Genomic DNA, 9396 nt, shown 5'->3' on the forward strand with positions numbered 1-9396 from the left:
AAAAAAAAATCCAGTTATGTCAAATCGACCAGTTGGTTTCAATGGTCCCTTGTGTCATTTCTTCACTTAATAGATTGATTGTACTACTACTAATCGTGTCAAGTTGGTAAGATACATGCATTTATTACTCTGTTTTAGCCTTTGTTTTGAGATGTATACCCTTAACCTCATCTCAGCTTCTTTGTTTGTACTTGCTCCGTGGTACACCTTCACATGCCTATGTTTTTTCTCTCGTCTCTTTACGCGTACATGAAAGGTCCGGAAAAGATTAGTTTTTGAGAAAGTGACTTCATATCCACAAGTTGAGCCGCAGACAGATTGAGAAAGAAATTGTGTGATTGTAGGAAAATGGTACCACCACTAGCGCAGACAGATTGAGAAAGAAATTGTGTGATTGTAGGAAAATGGTACCACCACTAGACACAAGTTGGATTGCAGACAGTGAGAGGAAGATTTGGTTTGAAGTTGAGTTCTATGATCAAAGCCATGTGCAACAGTGGCAAGCATAAATCATGTAGGTCCCCAGATTGCTGCTGCATGGCTCTTCTTTGCTTCTAAACCTCAAAGTCCATTTGAAAGGTCGACAATCCAACAAACTTCTATAAATACCCACAAACTCCAAGCAATCATATCCATCTTCAAATTCTCCAATTACATCTTTCAGCACTCATCACAAGCAGAACTTTTACATCTCTTTGTTTATCATTAATCACTTTGCAAAAATGGGTGTTATGCGTTCAATGGTCTCACAATCAAAGCAAATTCTCAAACTACACTCTCTAAGAAACCAATCATCATCGGTAGTTCCTAAAGGACATTGCGCTGTTTACGTCGGAGAAACCGAGAAGAAGAGGTTTATTGTTCCTCTATCTTACTTGAACCATCCTTCGTTCCAAAACTTGCTAAGTTGTGCAGAGGAAGAGTTTGGGTTCGATCATCCAATGGGAGGACTTACAATTCCTTGTAACGAAGACGCTTTCATTGATCTGACTTCTCAACTGAATTCTTCTTGAGAACAAAGATAATCAGATAACAGTAGCTTAATTGTAGACTATTTTTTTAGCAAAGGGTTATATTCCAACCCATGTAACATACTACATTTTTCTTGGGAAGAGTAAAATTGAAAGACTCTCCCATTGAAAGTACTAATTAAAATTTGCTCTTTTGGATTATTCCATCTACTCTATTGTTTTGCATCAATTTTAATCAATTGTGTTGGGACGAGCAGAAAACGGTAAAACTTACGCTATAATCCTGCAACAGCAGAGTCAAATTGAGCTTCTGTTATTTTGCCATTAAATTGTTCTGCAATAATTTTATTCCCAAGGAGATGACTTAATCAGATAAAAAAAGATGGGTGTCAGAAAGTAGCAGAAAACTTGGGAAAGTTCCCCTGTCAGGTCTTGGGTACGTAGGGAAACGTGATCGTCACAAAATTTGCACGAATCTCTCTGATTTCAAACAAAATCCACACAGATTTTTTTAGGACCTTGCAGAGAAAATGATGAGCTATCACGAGGAAATCTGGAAATGTATGGTTAATAGATTCCAGACTTCACAATTCACATATATGATAAGCTAACAGTACCAACGGAATTCAAATGTCATTTCCGGTCTTGCTCTTTTCATCCTTTTGAGGAGAAAGGTTAAAAGTCATTTATCATGAAAAGAAAAGAAAAGATGAATACAAGAGGAGTGGCGAACCCAGAGGGAGGGCAATGCCACTCCAAAACCTAAAGAGAAAACAAATGGAGGAAACAACCTACCCCAAACTAGAACAACAGCCGATTCTCATCCTTTTAACCAGACTGTTGAAAACGTCCTTTCACCCAGCTACTCCAATTTCTTTGAATAAGATAGTTTTGAGCGTTTCTAGATTCTAGAATGAGCAAGTAAATGTGAAAGTTACTTGCGTGAAAAGTTATAAGGTTGAATATTTGCGGACAGTCCGCCGCACGTAAAAGTAAAATATTTTTTTGTTGTTGATCGATTGCACCCTCCTGAAATGGGAAGTTAGTAAAGGGAATCATTTACAATAAATGAGATAAACAAATCTACTACTAGATTTTCATGCCTTGATGACCGGCGCAAAAAACTGTATATTCTGACAAGGTAAGTGAAAATTTCCTTAGCAAATAGTGCAATGATCATTTAGTAGTATCAGGTATCTACCAGGATGGTGTGTATAATCAAGCCATGTTTGGACATATGCATGTATTTTTATCTCTGTTGCGAAACGTAGGCCCAGTGCTCTTGTCATTGCGCGTTACCTCTCTGATAATTGGAAACTAACAGCATCACATGCGATAGTTTTTTCTACGAATAAGAGTGTGACTTAAGACTTCAAGTGGGAGTGTGGGCTGCTAAACCGCTGAGCGGGAGGTTTACCTTTAATTACATGAGCAAAGCCATGTGATCAACAAACAAGTAGGTCCTGAAACTTGCTCGATTACCGCATTTCTTTCAATACCCAAAACCCATTTGAAAGGACAAACAAATATTTGATACTACCTTGGAAGTCTATAAATACCTACACACCATGAACCATTCATATTCATCAAGTCTTCAATTATCTTGCTACAAACTCTTACAGCTTTCGGCTATCTTTTAACAAGCCTTTTGAGATCTATCACTCTTTACACTTCACTTACTACAATGGGTATCGGTTTACGTTCAATGGCCCTTCAATCCAAGCATATTCTAAAAAGGGCATCATCCGTTGTAGATGTTCCAAAAGGACATTGTGTTGTTTACGTGGGAGAGACTGAAAAGAAGAGTTTCATTGTTCCAGTATCTTACTTGAACCATCCTGCATTCCAAGACTTATTAAGCCGTGCTGAAGAAGAATTTGGATTCGATCACCCAATGGGAGGTCTCACCATTCCTTGCAAAGTGTCCGCTTTCGTTGATCTCACTTCTCAGTTGAGGGCTTCATGAAAAGAGGATGAACAACAGATAGTTTCTAGAGATTTAGATAGGCAATTTTTTATGTAGAGGGGTTGTGACACCCATGTAAAAAAACCCTTCTTTTTTTCTTTAATTGATTGTGCAGAGTTAGAAAAGACTCTCCCGTTTAAAGAATCGTTAATACAAGTCTTATTCCTTTACATGATTACATCCATTACAACTTCGAATCTTGATGGATGTGTTGTTTAGTTCTAAGCCTATATTAATATCTGTTAGTTCAGTGTCATGTTTCTTTGAGTAACTAGGAAGTTCCAACTTCCTAGTTACTCGCTCAGCGAAGTAACTTCTCCATAACAATTCTAGCAATGAGAATCAGTTAAAACCAACTCAAAGATTATAGTTCTAGAACAGAAGAACATTCACAACAAGTGTACAACTTGTACCAATAGTTAGTTACGAGTACCACAGCAACACCTCACTGAATACCTGATTTCTACTTGAAAACTATGTGGTATGGGCATTATTAGCAAACAGCTGCTAATTTTCAATCAATATTCGTAGCAGACAGAAGCTAGCTAGCTAGCCAGTTTCCTTGGTTTAGCAATCTCAAGCTAGGTCCTCACAATACTCTGTGGTCTGGCTTTGCAATTTAAACCACATCCACGAATTTGTCCACGAAAAAGTATGTTCCTAGCTAACTTTAAAGTTTTAATTGTACTAGACCAGATTTCGACCACGCAAACTGAATATTTATTTCCTTCCAATTTGGAGGAGACCCAATGAAAGAATCAAAATTTGTGATACCCGAATTGAACTACGATCGAACCTAAATTCCCTCCTTAGCGAAACTAGAATGCTTATAGGTTAAATGTACCGGAATATTGAATGCCGTGAGTCGTGACTAACCAGATTGGCTAAACTGGTCTTTCGTACATGTTCAATCTTTGATACTATAATATAGATTTGCAAAAGTGCACCTTGGTAGAAAGTTCACCACAGTAGTAGCAGATATGTATGATCTAGAAAATTCTCAATTTCCTCATAATATGGACCCTCTCCGTGATCTCTCTCTTTCAAACTGCCTAAAGAAAACAAGTATCCAACAAGAGATTTAGCGAAATTTATTATTCAGTTGTCATGTGTCAGATTATCAATGACCAATACTTTTTATGAAAAGGTAAGAATCCTGTTTAGCAGCAAATAGTACTAGATTGCAAAAAGTCATCATCATAGCATGTATTTATGACATAAGTGATCATGCCATATTGAACACCTACATGCAGTTATTAACCAGTCAGTTTCAATCATTTCATTACCTTGTTAGGACAGTAGGCTCAGAACTTAGGTCATCCTTTGATTGTTGAAACTTACAAACTAACACTTGCACATGGACTTGCTTTTTCTATTAATAACTAAGATTATGACTTCACACCTTCAAGTGGGATTGACAACCTTAGATTGGATGGAAGTGTTTGAGAGATTCTTGTTAAATTGGATGACCGAAGCCATGTGAATCATAAACATGTAGGTCCTGAAACTTACCCGATTTCCGGCTTCATCTCTAAACAGAAAACCCACTTGAAAGGGCAAATGAAAAAAAACCTAACACTTGCCCAAACTCTATAAATACCCAATGATTCAAGTTATCTTCAAGTCATCTACCTCATCTGAAATTCATACAACTATCTGATCACCAAACTGTTTTAAGATCACTTTTTCCTTTCCTTCACTTCAAAATGGTTATCCGTTTCCGTTCAATGGTTTCTCGGTCAAAGCAAATTCTCAAACTACAATCTCTTCTCACTCAACCAGCATCATCGTTAATAGTAGATGTACCTAAAGGTCATTGTGCTGTTTATGTTGGAGAAACTGAAAAGAAAAGGTTCTTGGTTCCAATATCTTACTTGAATCATCCCATGTTTCAAGACTTACTAAGAAGTGCAGAAGAAGAGTTTGGTTTTGATCATCCGATGGGAGGTCTCACAATTCCTTGTAAAGAAGCCGCCTTCATAGATTTAACTACTCAGTTGAATGCATCATGAAGAGAAACAAAAGCCGGATGGTCTACAAACAATTGTATATAGCGATTTTGTCAGAAAACTTGGGAAAGTTCCCCTGTCAGGTCTTGGGTACGTAGGGAAACGTGATCGTCACAAAATTTGCACGAATCTCTCTGATTTCAAACAAAATCCACACAGATTTTTTTAGGACCTTGCAGAGAAAATGATGAGCTATCACGAGGAAATCTGGAAATGTATGGTTAATAGATTCCAGACTTCACAATTCACATATATGATAAGCTAACAGTACCAACGGAATTCAAATGTCATTTCCGGTCTTGCTCTTTTCATCCTTTTGAGGAGAAAGGTTAAAAGTCATTTATCATGAAAAGAAAAGAAAAGATGAATACAAGAGGAGTGGCGAACCCAGAGGGAGGGCAATGCCACTCCAAAACCTAAAGAGAAAACAAATGGAGGAAACAACCTACCCCAAACTAGAACAACAGCCGATTCTCATCCTTTTAACCAGACTGTTGAAAACGTCCTTTCACCCAGCTACTCCAATTTCTTTGAATAAGATAGTTTTGAGCGTTTCTAGATTCTAGAATGAGCAAGTAAATGTGAAAGTTACTTGCGTGAAAAGTTATAAGGTTGAATATTTGCGGACAGTCCGCCGCACGTAAAAGTAAAATATTTTTTTGTTGTTGATCGATTGCACCCTCCTGAAATGGGAAGTTAGTAAAGGGAATCATTTACAATAAATGAGATAAACAAATCTACTACTAGATTTTCATGCCTTGATGACCGGCGCAAAAAACTGTATATTCTGACAAGGTAAGTGAAAATTTCCTTAGCAAATAGTGCAATGATCATTTAGTAGTATCAGGTATCTACCAGGATGGTGTGTATAATCAAGCCATGTTTGGACATATGCATGTATTTTTATCTCTGTTGCGAAACGTAGGCCCAGTGCTCTTGTCATTGCGCGTTACCTCTCTGATAATTGGAAACTAACAGCATCACATGCGATAGTTTTTTCTACGAATAAGAGTGTGACTTAAGACTTCAAGTGGGAGTGTGGGCTGCTAAACCGCTGAGCGGGAGGTTTACCTTTAATTACATGAGCAAAGCCATGTGATCAACAAACAAGTAGGTCCTGAAACTTGCTCGATTACCGCATTTCTTTCAATACCCAAAACCCATTTGAAAGGACAAACAAATATTTGATACTACCTTGGAAGTCTATAAATACCTACACACCATGAACCATTCATATTCATCAAGTCTTCAATTATCTTGCTACAAACTCTTACAGCTTTCGGCTATCTTTTAACAAGCCTTTTGAGATCTATCACTCTTTACACTTCACTTACTACAATGGGTATCGGTTTACGTTCAATGGCCCTTCAATCCAAGCATATTCTAAAAAGGGCATCATCCGTTGTAGATGTTCCAAAAGGACATTGTGTTGTTTACGTGGGAGAGACTGAAAAGAAGAGTTTCATTGTTCCAGTATCTTACTTGAACCATCCTGCATTCCAAGACTTATTAAGCCGTGCTGAAGAAGAATTTGGATTCGATCACCCAATGGGAGGTCTCACCATTCCTTGCAAAGTGTCCGCTTTCGTTGATCTCACTTCTCAGTTGAGGGCTTCATGAAAAGAGGATGAACAACAGATAGTTTCTAGAGATTTAGATAGGCAATTTTTTATGTAGAGGGGTTGTGACACCCATGTAAAAAAACCCTTCTTTTTTTCTTTAATTGATTGTGCAGAGTTAGAAAAGACTCTCCCGTTTAAAGAATCGTTAATACAAGTCTTATTCCTTTACATGATTACATCCATTACAACTTCGAATCTTGATGGATGTGTTGTTTAGTTCTAAGCCTATATTAATATCTGTTAGTTCAGTGTCATGTTTCTTTGAGTAACTAGGAAGTTCCAACTTCCTAGTTACTCGCTCAGCGAAGTAACTTCTCCATAACAATTCTAGCAATGAGAATCAGTTAAAACCAACTCAAAGATTATAGTTCTAGAACAGAAGAACATTCACAACAAGTGTACAACTTGTACCAATAGTTAGTTACGAGTACCACAGCAACACCTCACTGAATACCTGATTTCTACTTGAAAACTATGTGGTATGGGCATTATTAGCAAACAGCTGCTAATTTTCAATCAATATTCGTAGCAGACAGAAGCTAGCTAGCTAGCCAGTTTCCTTGGTTTAGCAATCTCAAGCTAGGTCCTCACAATACTCTGTGGTCTGGCTTTGCAATTTAAACCACATCCACGAATTTGTCCACGAAAAAGTATGTTCCTAGCTAACTTTAAAGTTTTAATTGTACTAGACCAGATTTCGACCACGCAAACTGAATATTTATTTCCTTCCAATTTGGAGGAGACCCAATGAAAGAATCAAAATTTGTGATACCCGAATTGAACTACGATCGAACCTAAATTCCCTCCTTAGCGAAACTAGAATGCTTATAGGTTAAATGTACCGGAATATTGAATGCCGTGAGTCGTGACTAACCAGATTGGCTAAACTGGTCTTTCGTACATGTTCAATCTTTGATACTATAATATAGATTTGCAAAAGTGCACCTTGGTAGAAAGTTCACCACAGTAGTAGCAGATATGTATGATCTAGAAAATTCTCAATTTCCTCATAATATGGACCCTCTCCGTGATCTCTCTCTTTCAAACTGCCTAAAGAAAACAAGTATCCAACAAGAGATTTAGCGAAATTTATTATTCAGTTGTCATGTGTCAGATTATCAATGACCAATACTTTTTATGAAAAGGTAAGAATCCTGTTTAGCAGCAAATAGTACTAGATTGCAAAAAGTCATCATCATAGCATGTATTTATGACATAAGTGATCATGCCATATTGAACACCTACATGCAGTTATTAACCAGTCAGTTTCAATCATTTCATTACCTTGTTAGGACAGTAGGCTCAGAACTTAGGTCATCCTTTGATTGTTGAAACTTACAAACTAACACTTGCACATGGACTTGCTTTTTCTATTAATAACTAAGATTATGACTTCACACCTTCAAGTGGGATTGACAACCTTAGATTGGATGGAAGTGTTTGAGAGATTCTTGTTAAATTGGATGACCGAAGCCATGTGAATCATAAACATGTAGGTCCTGAAACTTACCCGATTTCCGGCTTCATCTCTAAACAGAAAACCCACTTGAAAGGGCAAATGAAAAAAAACCTAACACTTGCCCAAACTCTATAAATACCCAATGATTCAAGTTATCTTCAAGTCATCTACCTCATCTGAAATTCATACAACTATCTGATCACCAAACTGTTTTAAGATCACTTTTTCCTTTCCTTCACTTCAAAATGGTTATCCGTTTCCATTCAATGGTTTCTCAGTCAAAGCAAATTCTCAAACTACAATCTCTTCTCACTCAACCAGCATCATCGTTAATAGTAGATGTACCTAAAGGTCATTGTGTTGTTTATGTTGGAGAAACTGAAAAGAAAAGGTTCTTGGTTCCAATATCTTACTTGAATCATCCCATGTTTCAAGACTTACTAAGAAGTGCAGAAGAAGAGTTTGGTTTTGATCATCCGATGGGAGGTCTCACAATTCCTTGTAAAGAAGCCGCCTTCATAGATTTAACTACTCAGTTGAATGCATCATGAAGAGAAACAAAAGCCGGATGGTCTACAAACAATTGTATATAGCGATTTTGTTTACTTTTCTTTATTTGATTGTGTAGAGTTAGAAAAGACTCTCCCATTTAAAGAATCATTTAATTAATACAATATTTTTTACTTCCATTATTCTGATTCTATTGCTGTATAGTACCTCCAAATTTCTGATGAGCATAACTTTCTACAAAACTCTGCAACTTCAGATCAGTAACTGAATAACAAGCAAGGACCGACAGAAAAATATACTCATAATATGTAGGATGATAGTAGTTAACGTTCATCCTGTAATCCTAACTTGCTGATGTGTATGTGTGAGTGTCGGCGGTAATGTTAAGTATCTTGTTCCACAGTAAGCTGTCAAATACAGATAAAATGGTCGGTTATGTATTTTTGGAGCTAACTCACCAAAGTAAACAAGCAATATGAACAGCATTTCTTGGGTTCTTTAAGTACATCAATGAATCTAGAAATGGGCTGTTAGTTAAAAACAACTCGGACAACTAGTTAAAGAGTCCAAGTAATGAACATATAAAAATGTACTTGTATTAGCAGCAAAATTGTAAAGTGTTAACCACCATGATGTCTGACTAACTTTGGCTGAGGAATTGTGGGCACGAACTGGGTTTTACAAGAACCTCGCAATAATACTTATGTTTAAACAGATCATATTCCTTTCACTAGGTCTATATATATGTAGTTAGGTGCTTGTAATTTTCAACTGTCCAGGCATGCATAATAAAAGTGAGCCACAACCCAGAATTTTTAACGGAATTTGTTCCCATATGTACGTACACTCATAAGCTAAC

General features: G+C 37.0%; 5 protein-coding genes across 5 annotated transcripts; all 5 read left to right on the top strand.

Annotated features, from left to right (window-relative positions):
• Nucleotides 1-461: 461 nt before the first annotated feature.
• Nucleotides 462-1181, top strand: LOC113342390 (auxin-responsive protein SAUR21-like). Its single transcript, XM_026586952.1, has one exon. It carries the CDS (start codon nucleotides 723-725, stop codon nucleotides 1011-1013), a length of 291 nt encoding a protein of 96 aa, XP_026442737.1. The 5' UTR covers nucleotides 462-722; the 3' UTR covers nucleotides 1014-1181.
• A 1368-nt stretch (nucleotides 1182-2549) lies between these two features.
• On the top strand, nucleotides 2550-3062 carry LOC113342391 (auxin-responsive protein SAUR23-like). Its single transcript, XM_026586953.1, has one exon. It carries the CDS (start codon nucleotides 2656-2658, stop codon nucleotides 2935-2937), a length of 282 nt encoding a protein of 93 aa, XP_026442738.1. The 5' UTR covers nucleotides 2550-2655; the 3' UTR covers nucleotides 2938-3062.
• Nucleotides 3063-4401: 1339 nt separating this feature from the next.
• LOC113342387 (auxin-responsive protein SAUR23-like) lies at nucleotides 4402-8720 on the top strand. Its single transcript, XM_026586949.1, has 2 exons — nucleotides 4402-4995; nucleotides 8625-8720. The coding sequence occupies exon 1, from the start codon at nucleotides 4644-4646 to the stop codon at nucleotides 4947-4949; it is 306 nt and encodes a 101-aa protein (XP_026442734.1). The 5' UTR covers nucleotides 4402-4643; the 3' UTR covers nucleotides 4950-4995; nucleotides 8625-8720.
• Nucleotides 6179-6691, top strand: LOC113342389 (auxin-responsive protein SAUR23-like). The gene has a single exon (XM_026586951.1). The coding sequence runs from the start codon at nucleotides 6285-6287 to the stop codon at nucleotides 6564-6566; it is 282 nt and encodes a 93-aa protein (XP_026442736.1). The 5' UTR covers nucleotides 6179-6284; the 3' UTR covers nucleotides 6567-6691.
• Nucleotides 8011-8719, top strand: LOC113342388 (auxin-induced protein X10A-like). Its single transcript, XM_026586950.1, has one exon. It carries the CDS (start codon nucleotides 8273-8275, stop codon nucleotides 8576-8578), a length of 306 nt encoding a protein of 101 aa, XP_026442735.1. The 5' UTR covers nucleotides 8011-8272; the 3' UTR covers nucleotides 8579-8719.
• Nucleotides 8721-9396: the final 676 nt, after the last annotated feature.

This window comes from Papaver somniferum, unplaced genomic scaffold, assembly GCF_003573695.1.
Source record: "Papaver somniferum cultivar HN1 unplaced genomic scaffold, ASM357369v1 unplaced-scaffold_4062, whole genome shotgun sequence".
NCBI lineage: Eukaryota > Viridiplantae > Streptophyta > Magnoliopsida > Ranunculales > Papaveraceae > Papaver > Papaver somniferum.